We start from the raw sequence: 18,907 nt of genomic DNA, 5'->3' as shown, positions 1-18,907 counted from the left end.
CAGGTTTGTTAATTAGGTGCTAATATATTACAGCGTATAAGTTTGCATACTCCTTGCAGAATTTGCTAAATGTTTTAAATCATTCATTAAAAATAATAAAAATTGCATTGATTTATTACTGCCCTCAGCGTCCTCTCATTTCACATAATTTATAATTATATTCCAAGACAAAAATAACTGAATTTTCACACATTATCCTTTTAAATAGTACATTTTATGCATTTGGAAGGTGCTTTTATTCACAGCAACTTACACTGCATAAGGTATACATCTGATAAGTTCAGCTTTTGCTATGATCAATGGACTGTTTGTATGTTCTATGAAAAGACAACAGATTATTTAATTAAAAAACAAGTAGAGTGTAAACTTTTGAACAGGATGATCAGTGTAAAAATATTATTTTGTCTTGTGGGAAATATCCTATGGAATATCTAGCTTCTGAACTGAAAAGCAGTACTAAATAAAAAAAAATAAGATCTGTTATCTATTACATTTGTATAAATTCTGCAAGAGATTTATAAACCGAGCAGACAAAGTATGCAAACATAGGCACTGAATTGTATATTGAACCTGTTCAGTTTGGTGAAGCTATGAATAAATCTTATATTGTATGTGAAATTTAGAATTCAATACTTTTCAGACAAAACTAATTTTTAGATTAAAGCTGATCTTACCTGCACCATCTTTGCTGCTGCTGCTACCTTGGTGTGTCCGTAGCTCCTCTGACTTGTAAAAGTCAATGCTAGCATACATGTTGAGGTTTGAAGCACTCCCGCCTGAACCTCCAGCTCCTACGGAGCTCCCTGCTGCTCCTCCACCCAGCACAGAGGAAAAGATACGGGCAGCAGGTGTGTGGACAGCTGCTTGCCCATCTGTAGCAGCATGGGAGCTTTCCTTGTTAGCCAGGTCCAAGTCTATGTAATTGAGGCCCTGTTCCATGGATGATGTCTGTGAAACAGATAGACTAGGTAGTCCAGGGTTGATGTATTGAGATGAGATGTCTGCTGAGCTACTGTTCCCCCAAAGCATACCATCAAAACCAAGTCGACGGCCCATAACTTGAGAGTGATCAGGGAATGCAGAGGATGTTGCAGAGCAAGGTAGAAGTGAGGAAGGAGCTTGGAAAGTTTCAGAGCAATGGCGCCGACGACCTTGTGGATCTGCTCGGATTACTTTAGCCCCGTGATCTGGGTTTGGGACTTTGGCAAGTGGAAAGTCTAGTCCCAGTCCCAAACCTAGGGCTGGAACTACTGACTCAGGCTGGTCTGGCAAAGAGGCTTTTGGTGATGTAGAACTTAACGTGCTGCCTGAGTTCAGGCAAAAGGCCATCTTTGTGTAGTCACCACAGGCTGTGGGTGGGTCTCCTGGCTGTGGTACAAACACCTGCCTGCTTTTTCTAAGTCCCATCTCACTCTCTGCATCATCCTCATTTAGAATTGAAGATCTGTGCTCATCATGAGCTTTAGGGGCTGCTGCAGGCGTTACAGGAGGGGTAGGGAATTGGGGAAACCCAAGTGGTGTGAGGGAGATAGGCGAGGGGGATAGTGAGACTCCTAGCTCCATATTGACATACTCAGAAGCAGTTAATGGAGAAATGGGGGTGGAGGAGCTATGTGAGAAGGGCATAAACCCAGCAACACAAGAGGTAGGCCTGGGTAAGTGGCGGTGGGTATTAGGTGGAAGAGAAGCATCTTGCCGAAATCCTCCGGTTCCATTACCTCCTGCTTTTTGGTTCCTCTCACCCTTAAACTCAATGCTGACATACTCCCCAGGGCTCTTAGGCTCGGGAGGAAGGGGTGTCTCACGCACTCTGGGTAAAGTGTTGGCTTTAGAGACATCCACAAACAGGCTAAGAGGTCGGCCCCTCTGACCAGGATGCCCTTGCTTTACCCTTCCAGACCCTTGTCTTTGCTGCAAGGATCCTTGCTCAATGTCCTTTGCAGTTGCACCTACTGCTCTTCCTGTCAATTTGACGGCCTTTTCTTCACCTTCACCCAGGCTCTCGCTGCTAGCAGAACTCGAGGAGTATGAGGACGACGAAAGGGACAGATGTCGGCCAACAGGGGGTTCATGATGCTTGGACTTATTATTGCCAAGCCCCCTACCTCCACCCAGACCTCTACCACCATTAACCAAATGCTTCCCTCTTCCTGGCCCTTCCTCAAAGTGTGTTGATGGATTATGTTTGTATGAGCGGGGTAGAGAATAATAAGAATATACCATCTTGGGTGGAGGCTGCTGAGGATGCAGGTCAGATGGAGTGTGGGGCTCAGGTGGTGGTGGGGTACTATTGGCAGAGCGGACACTTATAGGTGACATATTCATGTAGTCACTGCCAGTTCGGCTGTCAGCACTGCTACTGCCAACCCAGGCAGTAGGGACCCCTCGTTGGTCTGGTGAACAGCTACTATTGGGAGACATCATCATGTAGCCATCTGTACCAGAAGGTGGTGGACGGATCTGCTGTGGGGGTGAAATGCTATTGTTGGGGGTCATGGCCATGTAGTCATCTGCAGACTTTGAGTCTGGATCTGAAACTGTTACTGAGAGGGAGTGAGAAAGAGATACTGGGGGAGCTGAAACTCCTGGCAACATGGACATGTAGCCATTATCTACTGCTCCATTAGCTCTTCCAATGACAGCAGGGACACTCGTTTCACTGCTACCAGCATCACCTTTAACCTCTGCAGCTACTTCCAAGTATCCCGTTTCACTTGCTGTTGCTCCAGAATCCTGCCTTGATTCAAAGGATTCTCGGCCGGTGGTGTGAGTCATAATTGCATAGTCATCCTCTTCAGCAGCTTCTTCCCCAGTTCGACGGAGTGGTGCAAGTCTCTCTAAAGCCATGGGTGGGAGGGAGGCCCGCTTGCTCATTAGCCTGCGCTCCGCTTCACATTCTCTACTAGAAGAGCGCCTCAGGACCCTCCTGGTTTGTGGCAATGCATTTTGGCTTGACTGAGTTTTGGAAGCTCCTCTCTGACTCATAAGGATGTAGTTGGATGCTTCATCCCCAAGAGAATGCCCACCTGAGCTACCTGCAGACCCTGGCTGCATAGTTGGGGTTAGCAGAGAGTGCTCACCAGGGCTGGAGCCGTATTCATCCGATGATCCGTAGTCGCTAAGAGAACCAGAGACAGAGGGCTGTCTGAGAGGTATTCTACTGTACGCACTACCATTACCACCCCCAACACTGCTGTTTGTCCCGGCTCCAATTGCACAAAACTCAGATCCATGTCCTGTCCCGGAATGCAGGCTTGGTGCAGCTGGGGTTGAGGTGGATCTCATTAGTGCATGCTGTGCCTTGACTGGGGTTTGAGCACGAACAGATGTTGATCTCAGTATAGGGGTATTGGAACATGACCCATTGGTTGTTGGACTTGAGCATGAAGCAATCCCTCCAGTTGTTGCACCACATCCATCATCAAATTTTCCACCATCACTGGATGTTCGAGTTCGGGGGAAGCTGTGGCGAGAAGTCGGAGAAGTGTTATTACATCCTCCAGTTGTCCCTGGTGGTTCGGTCCGTGGACGTCTTGTGAATCCAACCTGGCTGGGTGGAGGATTAGGGTGATGCCGTCGAGATGGAACACTAATAGGATTTGATGCAGTGGTGCCACCTCCCACTCCTGCAGCAGCTGATTGTGACTTGCTACGTTGGCGAAACTCCTCACTCAGGGCCTTCATGGCTTCCAGCAGAGTCTCATGCATATTCTGTGCTACCACAGAATCTTCCACTTGCATCCAAAACTCTCCAGGGCCAGTTACTGCTGAACGACCCACCTCCACGAAGAAGAAGTTTTCAGAATGACCACAACGCCTCACATTCATCAGCTGGAGCACAACAGCGGCTGCATCAGAGTTTAGCTTGACAAAGTTGACTGTCTTCTCAGTCAGACAGAGCCTGTAGATGCCAACCAGGTTCTTGGCTTGGCCAAGACCCTTAGGCCAAACTTTTACTTGCCAAACCTCCTTGAAGGCAGGACCAGGGGTTGGTATTCCATAGTCTCCCCCATTTGCACTGTCACAGAGTGCTTTACCTGCAGAGAGAGAGAGAGAAACATGTCAGTATAACCTTACACAATCAGGTAAATTTAGCAATCCACCATATAAACTCAAAGTAAGCACATCTTAATATAAGTTTTAATTAAACAAAAAAAGTAATGTATCATGTAAAATGTGACCAAAAGGCATTTTAGTAAATATATATACTCAATTCTAGAAATGTCTGAGTACATCTTTTACAACTAGAAGTGGTTTGTTAACAAGTGCAAACAAGGAGGACAAAGGTCACTGATAAAGACTGAAGTCAATGGGCCATTACTAATACAACTGCAAATGAACACTTGATACTCATATGAGATGCACTGCGAGTCAATAGGCAACAGTCAATACTGTGCAGTGTATGCAATGTGTCCCAGGGGATAAAAAGATTAACAATCTGTGGCCTACAGAATCATGCAATTAAAAGAATGATGAAGCAAAAGAAGCCTTTTAAAATAACTAGCGGAGAAAACCAAACATGACTGTCACACTTCACTTTCGAAAAGTTCCAGCATTAGTCAATATAAATTAACATATTGTTGTGCGTATCTACAGTGTCAGAACAGTGGCATAGTCCAGCTTTAGTCATTTCCTGATCCTTTTCTCCCCACCATTTCTTGTCCTCTCTGTAACATAACTCTCAATAAATGTAGTGAAAATAAGTAGTAACTTGCAATATACTGCATGCCTGGCACACAAACAAGCTTGGTACTACACTTTCCAAATCTGTAAACTGGTAAACAAACACCCCACCAGACCCTTCTCCCCCCAAACACTACACTTATGGATCCGTTGCCGTTCTGAATATTAAACCTGTAAATATTGAAAACTGCTTGCATACTTTATTTAAGGCCATGGGTAAGTCAGAGACAGGGCCTATTTATTGTGATGTACGGTCATAAAGACATAAGGAAATATTCTATCAAATATCATACAAGTCTTTGATGGTTTTCAACACAGATACAAACACACAGTCACTGGTTGAAACTATATGAGAACAATGTGGTAGGCAGTGCCAAACCTTTTATAGTCCCATTGATTTTCTTTAGAAAAACCTTGACATTGAGGCCATTAGCTTGGTTACTTCTCGATTTTTCCTACTGAGAAAGCATGCCATCCTCAATATATCAACTCTCCTTTCTGCAAGCTGTTCATCTGCATGAGTCTTCCAACAAGTCTTTTGTTTGTTCTCTAAAAGGTAAGGCCCGAAGCACCTGGTTAATAACAGAAAGAGTGCAAATCAGTTGACAGATTAAGGAGGCGTTCACTGATAGTAAAGGTTCTCATTCTCTCCCTCTCTATTAGTACAAGTGCTGGCAACGTCCTACAACTAACAGCTCTGTGAAAACACACAAGATGTGCATAACCCTATAGGAACGCGCTCTTTAAGTCTGTTTCAAATTTGATGACTTTTCATAATCTGCAGCAGCTTGCCCCCCAAAACCTGCTTGTTGAAATCATTACTCTCCGGTGTTTGCGTAATATTTGCTTGTCACAAGTTTGAATCATTTTTCTAACTGTATCAACACACCCCACTATGATCTGGAAAAAGTGGAGCGCTCATTACTATACTATGCAAAATACGCTATTTTGCATAGCGTTTGTGACGCTAAATCAGTGTCAGCAAAAAAATAAAGTGTGTTCAAACAAAACGCTACTTGACTGCTTGTACTTATTGTTTGGATACACTTAGCTCTAGTACACAGACAAAGAACACGTCATTGTACCCAGTCTCTTGCTTGCTGTGAATCTGAGAATCACAATGCTTCCAACACAGATGAAACAATTACAACCACATGCACAAAAAGCACAGAGCATGCTTAAGAAAGATCACCCTCCTCTTCTGTCTGACCAACATATCCGGTACCGTTTCCAGAACATTTCTGTTGTGGTCACGAAATTGCGTGTATTCTTTCTTCCGTTCTTTCACTTAAATGGAAGAATGAGCAGCTTCATTCAAAGGTGGTTCGCCCCAATGTGTGTTTGATTTTATGCCCCTCTGAATGCATGTGCGAACTTAAGTAAGGTTGGTAGCTTGCATTAGATGAGTCAGAGACAAAGCCACACATGACTTTTTAATGACAATCCATTCGAAGGATCTCTCTCTCTCTCTCTCTCTCTCGTACTCTCACGAATACTGCTTTTAAACATAGACAGTTTACATTTTAAAATGCAAGAAAATAAAAGAGACTTCAAGAAAGAAACAGCAAAAAACAATGTTTTGAGTGGTTGCTAAACCATTGGTAGTGGGTTTCTACATTGTTCTGTGTGATTGCAAGATGGTTATTTAGCACTGGATCAAAAAGATTGGATCCCACTTTTTTTCTTGATATGAGACTAAACTAAAAAAAGGTCTCAGAAAGTCTTCATCATTCGACAGCCATCCCTCATCTGCACACCTCTTTAAGGTGCTCTGTGTTTATAATCAGCACTTGCTTCAAATTTTGCACAAGCACACACACACATGAGGCTGGCTGTAGTCCCTGGCCCGTCCCTTTGATACTTTTTGAACATGCCGTCCTAAACGAATCCCTCCATCTGATATTGTGATAAATAAATCACATCAGAGCACGATCAACACTTTAACAGCAATTTTGAGCAACTGTGCCAGAATAGGTGGGAATGCATCATTGTAGCAGCAACTGGCTGCTGATCTCATGAGAACAGAATTTCACAGTACATCTACAATTACGAGGAGGGCTTTGCTAAACACTAGCGTGATGTCTCCAAAAAACATGGCAGCAGGGTCATACATAAATCAGAATTTTACTAAAGCTTTCATGAGACTGTGAAAGACAGGTGGGGAAAAACAGTTGTCAGGAAGTGCATATGGGGAGACCAAAAATAGCTATTATTTTCAGTGCATGTGTATATCAAATAAAGATGAACCTAAATGTTAAAATAGTCCCCCTAATCCAGCTTAATATGCAGAGACAACTAGCAGTCATTTCTAGGTTGAGCTTACGAGGAGTGTAAACACTATGGGACTGTGGCGCTTTCAAAACAGTGCTCCCTCTATTCAACATTTATAATATAGAATTATATATCAGTATATATATATATATTATATATAAATGTGCAACTAAAACATACTTATATTATTTATTTTTATTAGTCAAGTTATTTTTAGTTGCGTTATCAGTTTCCCATTTATTCTGCATGACTGGGTTATTCACCTTAGCTCTGAATCCGATTAAATAACCCCAATAAATATGATCGGAATAATTATCCACTGGTCATATACCTCTGCCATGGTTTATTAGATCAAAAATAGAGTAAAACCAGTTATATTGTGAAATATTATTGCAATTTAAAATAAACTGCTTTCAATTGTATTTTAAAATATAATTTATTCCTGTGATTCAAGCTGAATTTTCAGCATCATTACTCTAGTCTTGAGTGTCACATGATCCTTCAGAAATTATTATAATATGCTGATTTGGTGCTCAGGAAATATTTGTTCTTATTATTAATTAAAACAGTTGTGCTGCATAATATTTTTGTGCAATGATGCATTTTATTTCAGGATTCTCTGATGAACAGAGAGTAGTATCAGGATTTATTTCTTTTTCCAATACGTAACACAAGTGAAGTTACTTTGTGTTCACATTTTTCGACTGACAACTCTTCTGTCCACATGTTGAGAGAAATCATGAGTAAGTGCAGAGGCGTTGTGTGTGTGTGTGAACATGATGTATATTGTAGCTGTAGACTGAATGTGAGCATTTACTCATCTCACTTGCACAAAAACACATTCAGTATTCCTCCTCAAAATTAATAAAAACTGTAAAATGCAAACTCAGAATATGCAAACCTGCTATAATTGAATGTTACATTACACAAATATACTTTATGTATTTAATCTCACTTCATTTAATAAATCAATGTCTTTGCTGCTGACCTTTGATGATCCAATTCAACCATACGAATAAGCAAAAATGACTTTAGGTAAACATCACTTTGTATTTTCTTTTTTGTTTCTTTGTTTTAATTGCTAAAGTAAGAGTCTTGCGTTTTATTCTCCTGCGTCCTATTCTTCTACGATCCAGAATTACAGCACAGCTGAGAGGTTTCTTTGGGCAATGCCTTCTACCGCACAGGTGTGAATTTGCATTTCCTTCAGCCTGAGGCATTTTGTCATTAAAAAACAAACAAGCAAGCCTATAGCCCAGCTTAGAAAAAGTAACGCCAAAAAAAAACCCCCAATGCATTACTCACCATAAAAAAGTAACTAAGTAACACAGTAGTTAGTTTTTTAGGGTGTAACTTAATATTATTTGTAATGCATTACTTTTAACCTTACATTGGCATATGACACAGCCATTACATATTTAAAACAGTAATATATCCTATACTAAACCTAAACTAATCTTGACAAACTATATATAATTTGAAAGCTTACAATCTCTAGTTTACATATTTTGTGACTGATTTTCAAAATAAATGATAGAGCCGTAAATTATCAATTTGCAACAAGAATATTTTCATACTCCTAAGGCGTGTTCAGACCTTTATTTTGAAATAGCGATGGACATGAAAAATCATGAAAGAATGGTAGAAACCTCAGTTTGTTTTCATGCCAAGAGTTCAAAAGATAGCATCCATTCAATTCTTTTAGAAAAAAGGTTTGAAAATGTTTTAAATATAAAGAAAAATAATAATAGATTCACCATTCGTGGCAGCGAGCTATAATGCACATACGTGTTCTTGTTGTGTTTCTTAGAGGTTGAATTCATTTCAAAATCTGCCAAACTTCCAACACTACTTCTGAATAGGATGTCTACTTCATAAATTGTATGAAAATTGTAAAAATAATGGTTCAGATCACTCAAACAACATATGGAAATGGAGACGCCCTTATATGGGCAGTAATGTCAACTAGTGGAAAAGTTTGGTACTGCGCCCAAACAAAATCTCCCTGAAAGCTTATTTTTTGAGATATCATCCTAAAATTTGAAACACGACGTATTCAGATTTTTGGCTTTGATTTTTTTTAGCATTTTTAGAGTCAACCAGGTTTTGAAAATATATATTTTATATAAAATATGAATAATAAAATTTTTAACATTATACATGTTCATAAACTTCTATAACTTTTTTTCTGTTTAACTTTCTTAATTTATTTCACTTCTACAAAAATTTGCCAAATGTCTTCTTTAAAACAAGACCAATCTTACATCTATATTCCAAAGCGTTCTTGAATTACAACCATTTAAGTTCGGAAAGTGCATTTTCATGTCTATTAAAAAAAGGGGGGAGCCGCTTAAGGGGTTAAAAGTAACTTTCCCCAACACTGCACAACCACTGACACACTCACAGAGAAACACATACACCCATACTGTTATCGCCTATGTTTATTGGCAGTGTAAGGTCTTTTCTTGCACAGGCCGGATGGATAACAACACACTGATAATTGTTTAGCACACAAACACTAAGAAATCAGGTCACAAATAACAAAGTGATTTAGTCTGGCGAGGTCAATGCAGCTCTGGCAGTGTACGGCACAAACCAATCCAACAAAATGACCTTAAATTCAGCTTCAGGCCACATCCACCACCATCACTTATTAGTTTAAGTCTTGATTCATTTGAAACCATGACGAACATTTAATCCAATGTTGTGGCTCCATCTGAGCTTAAGTCTGCCGTCATCATTATACTCACTCAGTGTTTTGGAGGAGGAGGCATAGCAGCGCTGGCGGTATGCGTTACCTTACACCAGCAGAGGGATGGGGTGGGGGGTTCAGGGGATTTGAGGGGAACAGGAACTGTTACATAAGCGTTGTTTTGAAGCGTAGATGCAGCACAAATCGCAGCTGTCTTTAAATAAATAAACATATTTCCTTAAAATTCAAATAATGACCTATGGATTCAGCACAACACTATATAAATGTTTTACAATGCAACATAAGAATCTGAATTAACTGGTTTTATTCATGCGATACATAATAAAACATTTATAAAATATATTATTTATTATGACTGCATCAACCTGAATACATTATGCCATGCAAATGAAAGTAATGAGTCAAGAAATGAGGTAACTTACTTTTAGGCGTAAAACTATTATGATAGCCAGTAACATGAACAATAACTTCAGCTGTTAAACTGAGATTTGTGTGCATGCATGTGAGCACATAAGGGTTTTAAAATAAGGCCTAATTGCTGTTTTTAGGACCAAAGTTCAGTCCTGATCTTTCTTTTTCCGGGTACTTGGAAAGATAAGCAGAATGAGAGTACAGAAACAGCTGTGTGTGTTTGTGTGTGTGTGTGTGTGTGTGTCTCAAGTCTCCCCCTTTTCCCTCAGCAAACAGAAGTACTCCTCACACATAAACTCTAGATAATGTCAAGGTTACTTCTAAGTTATGGTATTAGTTGTGAAAATGTAGGTTGCAATATAAAAACATCTAATTCAAACAAGCTTGGGTGTAAGTTCAAGCAGCTGTTGAGGTTTTAAGTTACTTCAATATGCGTTCTTCTTGTATGTGTGTAGACGACTCTTACATGCAAGTTGGCACAAATCAAAAAATGTTTTGGTAACTAAATGTTTAAGATGTCAATTGTACGGATGGTCTGTCAACTCTTGAGCACATTTTGTTCGTCCCAGTATTACTCAACACTCACCAAAGAAACGCTAATGACTTCAAGAAACTATTTACCATTTACAAAAACACAAAATCGAGCTAAACCATCTATAGAGTGGTGCAGGTTTGACGTCATAACCTGGAAGACTAACTCTCTCGAGGTCTCCTATGAGGTTTTTTAATGGGTTTTTTTAATTTATGAGTAAAATAAAGCCTGTGGTAAACATAACTTGATGATACGCTGACGTTTTGTTCTACAACGTAAACTGCACACACTCACACACCCCAAACTTATCTAGTTACTTATTAGAAACATATGTTTTTTTCAAAAATGAACATAACCGTTTCAAAAATCGTGTTTTCGAGATGCGTGTGCAGTTTAGCCGTAGAACAAAATGTCCAAGTATTGTCAAGTTATGTTATTTAAACAACACAACATGAATACATTATATTAAATAAGCCATTATTTTCAATAATGAGCAGCAAGGGGAGATTATTCGGCACCAAATGTCTTCCAAGGACTGAGTGATCTTGATCCAACTGGGAAGGCTCACAACTTTACAAACAACCTTCACATGGCAAACCTTTAAAGCGCCCCTATTATGTTTTTTCGAATATTACCTTTCATGCAGTGTGTAATTTTGCTTTTTGTGAATGTAAAAGGTCTGCAAAGTTTTAGTGCGTGACAAATAAAGTTATTGTCTCCTAAAAGAAAGAATCGATTCTGAACTGTTGAAACGAGTCGTCGGTAATTCCAGTCTCACTTCCTGTTACAAACCTTATACGTAACAATTAGGCGTGTAGCGATACACGTATTCGTATTGAACCGTTCGGTACGAGGCTTTCGGTTCGGTACGCATTACAAACTGAACGATTCGGTGCGACCAAAATTTGGTTAGCAGTCGCGCTGACACCACAACGTTGCCCGACAAGTGGAACGAAACTGCGCTACTCATTATTTTGTGCTTCACGCCACGGACCATTTATCAGTTTGGACCAATGAGCCGATCTTGATCAAGCGACACTGTTACTTCACAGTGCTAAGAGATCCAGTAAAGAAAGCATTTGAATTCGCCACTGAAGTAATAACATCGCGTCGAGATCATTCAAATTTCTCCGTTACTAACCGTAGATCTCTATTAGATCAAACAGCGCTGATGTGGAAACTAGGAGAAACATTGTGCCGTGAATGATCTAGTTATAGGCTTTAAGTCATGGTTCCTCAAACTCGGTCCTGGAGGGCCACTGTCAGGACCGAGTTTGAGGAATCCTGATTTAAGTCCACAAATCAGCAACATTCACCATGGGTTTAATGTAGTAACACTCACTATAACCATGGAAGTTACAAAACATTATTTGTTCATCCTTCAAAGATTACCCCCCATTTATAAAACTAAAAGTTTCAAGATGTAAAAAAAACTCAGCCTTATATTTTTTTTTTATAAATTAAAAATCAAGTAAATTTCTCTGGCATTTCTTTCTTTTTTCTGTATCGAAAACATACCGAACCGTGACACCACTGTGTCGTATCGAACCGAACTGTGAATTTTGTGAACCGTTACACCCCTAGTAACAATGTGACACATTTGCATAATGCTAGTCTATGGTCTTCATTGGCCGCCCGTGAACAATGTTTCTTTGACCCTCAAACACTGTAGTTGTAGCTGAGACTGGAAGAGTTTGGTTCGTGTTGTTCATGTCGAGAAGACGCTGTTTTCAGTGTTGTGAATCCGCTTTGATGCACTTCAAAAGAACGAGGATTCGCGCTGGAATTGATACGGAAAAACGGATGCCATCGTTCGTAACCACTGTGTGCTGAAGAAGATCCGGAGCTGACATTTTGAGCATTTATTTTTTGACACAGGATGTAAGCTGTAGACCAATCACAACAGACAGGGCCGTCTGACCAATCAGAGCAGAGAAGCTCTCGGAAAGGAGGGGTTTAGAGAGACTGAGGCCCCGTTTACAAGTACATGGTTAGTTTGACGTGTTAGCAAACGGAGAATTCGCCTCTGAAAACGATTCTTTCTAAAAACTCTGGCCAGAGTGGAGATTTTGGAAAACTTTGTTTGCATGTAAACTGAGAATAACTGAGTTTTAGGCAGCCGACGTCACAGTATGAGACTATTTTCGGGATTCTGATTGGCTAACGTGGGCTTGAGCTTCTCGTTACACAGCCACCTACAGGTTTGGCATGCAGTCTAGACGGCATATACACGGGACTTTTCTGAAAACTGTGTGCATGATGTTATTTTTGAAAACGGAGAGGGGTGAAATGTCCATTTATGAAAATAGCCGTCCACGTGTAAACGTAGCCTGAGTTTTCAAACGAACCGTTTTCAGAGAAATGAGGTGATGTGCAATGTATATTATGAGAACATTAAAGTGTTTTTTGACCTATTGTAGCAGACCTCCAAAACAAAGTTAGGAACCTTTAAAATAGCATAATAGGGGCAGTTTGAAATAGTTGATCTAGTTTTACCACAACGAATTCACAAGTGTCTCCTGTATACTCACAAACACACGATCTTTCTAAGTTCCTTTCACACATGTGTTTTCTGTTATCACAACACACACAAACACACAAATGCTGGCACTGCCACGTTAACCCCGGTGAACCCTTTGCTGGTCAGCATTATCATGAAGTTTCCAGATCTGCTTGTGGTTTTCAGTTTCAGTGCCACATGGACGCACATTAGTGGTTCTCACTCTGCCAAACTCGAGCTGGAGCGATGAAAGATGTAACAAGCGAGAGGACGAGTCTGCTGTCCACACCAGCAGCTGATATTGGCCAATCAGCACACACACTTACGCAAACAGATTTCATTTACAAGCCAATTCCACTTCTAGCATATAACACTGTAAAATATAGCAAAAGTTGACTACAAAAGAGAGAATAAAGTAAACTTTGTATAAGCAACTTAAAATAATAAACATCCTGAGCAAGTTCAGTTTGATAACTAATGATGCACTTGAATCATTTAATAAACTTGATCAAAGCATGGGGAATTATGATGACATAAATGTTTGGTTTTTAGATTTAAGACATGTTTTTAGATCTATGTAAGCGTTTTTGATTATATTTTGGTGCAGAAGTCAAGCCACCACCATTAAGAGTAAGTCATCTTCCGTGAAGTATTTTCAACTTGTTATGTTTAGTAGCCTATTTTGTTAGTCACAGACCTTATTTTCTGTAATAATCCAAAAGCCGATGGAAAAATCCTTTTGGGTTTTGTCAAGTGAACCAGAGTGATCATCCCTGCACTACTCAATTGTATAATGTTAATGCTCAGTTGTACATAAATACAAGCTTATTGAACTTTAGTGTTTTAAACACTTTTTATCTGAATTTTCTGTAGAGACTCGATTGCTTTACAGGTGAAATATCGGGCAAAAGTTCATTTATTTCAGTAATTCAACTTAAAAGGTGAAACTAATATATTATATAGACTCATTACATGCAAAGTGAGATATTTCAAGCCTTTATTTGTTATAATGTTGATGATTATGGCTTACAGCTTATGAAAACCTTTTCACAATATTCTAATTTTGAAATTGGGGTTTTCATAAGCTGTAAACCATAATCATCAAAATTATAACAAATAATCTACAACGAGTTTTGCAAATTTAAATCTGGATTTTTTTATATATTTTTTTGTGAAAAATACCCTGACTACTGCAATTAATTAACAAATGCTCCCCCCCCCCCCCCCCGTATATTTAATGTTTATATTTTTGACAAATATATATAAACCTCCTTTTTATTACTGAATATATATATATGTAATACACTTTTATGTAAAATCGACAAACACACATACTTGCACATACATATAACAATGTAAATATGGATTAATATGAACATAAATATGATTAAAATATGTATTTTAATATGCATTTTCTAGCTCAAAGTCATGAATCTTCAGTATCTATTGTGAGTCACCATTGCTAACATAAACGTATGTGCTTCTTCTCATTTGCATTTTAATAACAATGTATTAATTTAGCAGACTTTGTATCCAGAGCAACACTGAAAATAATTTTGTGCAGGATTGACTTTAAAACTATTTTACTAAACTTCACAAATATATTTACAAAGAAACGGCAAATACTAAAACATTTGAATTAAACGCAACATTTTCAAGTAGAAAGACAATTGTATTTTCTTGTTAAACGTACTCCCGTCATCTTTGTTTTAGTTTTACGACTTCAAACTATTATTTGTTACACTTACAGTGAGCCCAATACAACCAGAAGAAGCTGTTGCTGGGCTAGTCCTGAGAACTGCTTTATATGCTGTACAGTGAGGAGCCTGATGGATATTTCTGTCACAGGCTTACATTTCAGGATGATCTGGTCATGTTTAAGCAGCACTTAAGTTGTTATACGGGGTCAAACAGTAGGAAGCTTCCCGCCGAATAGCAGACTCAAGCCCTCTGTGATCTGCTTCATTACATCAGATTTAGCATTAAAATAGAACAAGCTCTGCCGTTGGCTGTGTGTTTGTGTGTGTGTGTTGTCCAAGATCTCACAGAGACAATAATTACCAGCACATTAAGGAGATGAGTGAGGCTTAGGGAAGTTTAACCTTTGAGCCATGAGCCAGACTGGCATCACATACTGTACAAACACACAGTGTTTTCCTTGAGACGCCAGTGGCGATGTGTAAAGTAAAGAAAGATTTGTTTGATTTCACAAAGGTCATTGCTGTTTCCATATAAACATTTAGTCAGAATAGCCTACGGGTGAAACTCGAAATTTTTTAATTTGGTGCAAAAATTCATTTATTTCCGTAATTCAACTTAAAAGGTGCAACTAATTTATTATATATAGACTCATTACATGCAAAGTGAGATATTTCAAGCCTTTATTTGTACAGCTTATGAAAACCTTTAAACAATATATTTTGAATTTGGGGTTTTCATAAGCTGTAAGCCATAATCGTCCAAATTATAACAAATAAAGGCTTGAAATATCTCACTTTGCATGTAATGAGTCTGTATAATATATTAGTTTCACCTTTTAAGTTGAATTGCTGAAATAAATGAACTTTTGCACCATATTCAAATTTATTTTTTGAGTTTCACCTGTATGGCTTTATATTTGAAATTGACTAAACAAGGTATTTAAATTAAATTCTTTGATTCTAAAAAATACCAGACGGCGTCTCCGGCTTGTGTATAAAGTGGGTTTCACCTGCAAATATTGCTCATATGAGGTGCCAATGGTGAGAAAACTAGTTTCTTCTCCCTGTTTGCAGCTGTACAAATACCAAACATGGAATATCTGCTCTCAGCGGCGAGTCTGCTTGGTATTTGTTCAATTGTATTTGGCATTAGAAATCCACACGACATCAGGAATGCAGGTGAGTTTCCCAGGACCCTCCTTTTTTTTACACATAACTCTTCAAAAGTTTGAGGTCAGTAGGGTTTTTTTGTTTATGAAAGTCTCTCATGCTCATCAAGGCTGCATTTCTTCAATAACAAAAATAAAGTGAAAACAGCAATATTGTGAAATATTTTAAGAATTTGACATTTAAATTTTATTATATAAATGTAATTTATTCTTGTGATATCAGATATGAATTTTCAGCATCATTACTCCAGTCTTCAGGGTCACATGATCCTTCAGAAATCACTCTAATATGATGATTTGGTGCTCAAGAAACATTTTTACTTATTATTATTATTATCAATGTTGAAAACAGTTGTGCTGCTTAAAGGGATAGTTCACCCAAAAATGAAAAAAAAAATCATAATTTACTCACCCTCATGTCGTTCCAAACCTGTAAGACTTTCATTTATCTCCGAAACATACATGAAGACATTTTAAAGACATCTGAGAGCTTTCTGTCCCTCCATTGACAGCTACGCAACTGACACTCTGACTCTTCAAAAAGCTCATAAAGAGATCGTAAAACTAATCCATATGAATTGAGCGGTTTAGTCCAAATTTTCTGAAGACTCGATTGCTTTATATGATGGACATATTGAATTTAGGCTTTGTTTTTCAAAGATAAACTAAATGCTTGGAACGACATGAGGGTGAGTAAATGATGACATTTTATTCATACTTGAATGGAAAACGTGACTTTTTTTCAGGATTCTTTGAAAAAGTTCAACACTTTTGATTAATTGAATGCATTCTTTCTGACATTTTTTTTCCGTTTCTTACTTAAAGCTGCTGTCCGTAACTTTTTTGTGCTAAAAATTATCCAAAATAAGTACATAACCAGCCAGTGTTCAAAACTATCTGCTTGCCTTAGCTCGATTTAAAACGGTAAGCTCGTAATTAGGGCTGCATAACGATTAATCGCAACTAATCGTTTGCAGAATAAAAGTTGTTGTTTACATCATATATGTGTGTGGACTGTGTATAATAATTATGTAGGCTATATATAAATACACAAACATGCATGTATAATTTTAAGAAAAAAATCGACTTATATATTAAGTATTTATAATTATAATTATAAATTATATTTAAATATAAACATGAACATATTTTTTAAATATATACATGCATGTGTGTGTATTTATAAATACATAATTATTTTACACAGTACACACACATATATGATGTAAACAAAAAGTTTTATTCTCCAAACGATTAGTTGCGATTAATCGTTATGCAGCCCTACAAATGTTTTTAATTCCAGTGGTACTGGTGGATTTCCTCGGGAAATTCAAGCATGTCTTACGTCACATCTGTACATATAAAGAAGGAGTCTCGGCTTGCAGGCTATATTGCGTGTGAGGATGCTGGAGATGGAGATTTATAGCCTTTTCTCACAGCACTTGATGGCGGATCCAGAAAGGTTCAAACGACAATCACCAGTGACGACTGAGTTTCACCTGATGTCAAATGAAAAAAGTCTTTGGACTTCGGAGTGGCTGCAGAAAAAAAAGACACTACATCAACTCGCGTAAAGTTGATAATTCCGCGAATAACTGCAATTGCAGATTTCGAACAGAGATGGCGACAAAGAGGAAAAACTACGGACTGCAGCTTTAATGAACCTAAACTTTTGCACAATAATGTTTATTTGGCCCATCCAATAAACACTCCTCTCAACATTTTCTTTATATAAAAAAATAGTTAAGTTCTAGTTTTGTTAAGCTCAGCCCCAGAACTAAATTGTTCAGCATTGTTCTCCGCTGTTTTCCAAACTTTCCACTGTTGATGCTTCTAATGACTGTGGTCTATGTTCAGATGTGGTTAGTCAGGAAAACACTGACAAAATAGACAGCCGCGAGTCCAAAACCTTAGTCAAAGGGAAAATATTCAACTGTTTGCCCCACTTAACTCCCTACCCACAGTGCAATGGTTGATCAGGGTGCAAATTCTTATGCTTGCCAGTAAATATCCAAGATCACGATTGCCAGTTCAATCTCAGTTGTATATAAACATCAAAACACGGCTCCTGTGGGTTTTTAAATGCCTAATATGATTTAATAAACAGAATACCTAATGCGTGGCAAGTCAAGTTATGTCAATATGTTGCATGATGCATGCAAGTGAACGATTGAATAAATCAGTATGAAAGAAAACAAATGTTTAAAGGAACAGGCTATAGAGACAAACCCCAGACTCGATGAATAGCATATGAATGAATCAAAGCGGATGAAAGCGGCAACTGAAATTTCATCCCCAGTGTAATTTGAACGGGGGTGGTGGGGGGGGGGGGGGGGGGCAGATTACTGTTGGACAGATTCCCAATCATCATGCCTAGTAATGTGTGTAAAGAATACGGACAGGGAGTGAATGCATTAAGATGTGTAAAAGTGAGTATGGAAAACATTCCCACAGCAGGTCATTTAGCAGTTGTCATGCCCATCAACAGGTCAAGCCCAGCAGAAAGCAAAGTGTGGAGGTAAGACAGATGTCAAAACGTTTTAACAGCCAATCAGTAGACTGGTTTGTTTGGCTTGTTAAGTTTGGGGGTTTATGGACGACAACTGGAGGGCCGTCTCTATAGCCTGAGTGCCTGAACCCTCACATCTTGTTACGCCGTCATCTCCTTTACTCACCTTTCATCCCTGCCTTAACACACACACACACACATACACACATTCTGACACTCTCTTTATCCCATGTAAATTCAACAAGAGTAAATATGTGACCCCGGATCACAAAACCAGTCACAGGTCACACGGGTATATTTGTGGCAATAGCCAACAACACATTGTATGGGTCAAAATTATAGATTTTTATTTTATGCAAAAAATCATTAGGATATTGAGTAAAGATCATGTTCCATGAAGATATTTTGTAAATTTCCTA

At 38.6% G+C, this 18,907-nt stretch overlaps 1 protein-coding gene and 1 long non-coding RNA gene across 3 annotated transcripts in view; one reads left to right on the top strand and one right to left on the bottom strand.

The window, feature by feature from the left end:
- The window catches only part of LOC306994545 (insulin receptor substrate 1-B), a 58,189-nt gene that overhangs the window by 35,818 nt on the left and 3,464 nt on the right, over positions 1 to 18,907 (bottom strand). For both annotated transcript variants that reach the window (XM_079605114.1, XM_079605115.1), the window contains exon 2: positions 675 to 4,037. In XM_079605114.1, the coding sequence (XP_079461240.1) occupies positions 675 to 4,037 (3,363 nt within the window). The remainder of the gene's footprint in view (positions 1 to 674; positions 4,038 to 18,907) is intronic.
- LOC306994546 overlaps positions 1 to 18,907 on the top strand; it is a 41,611-nt gene that overhangs the window by 21,375 nt on the left and 1,329 nt on the right. The gene's annotated exons all lie outside the window — the stretch shown is intronic.

Source organism: Phoxinus phoxinus (genome assembly GCF_949152265.1).
Source record: "Phoxinus phoxinus genome assembly, chromosome: 2".
Classification (NCBI taxonomy): Eukaryota; Metazoa; Chordata; class Actinopteri; order Cypriniformes; family Leuciscidae; genus Phoxinus; species Phoxinus phoxinus.
The sequence above is the reverse complement of the archived record's forward strand: the minus strand, read 5'-3'. Positions and strand labels throughout refer to the sequence as shown.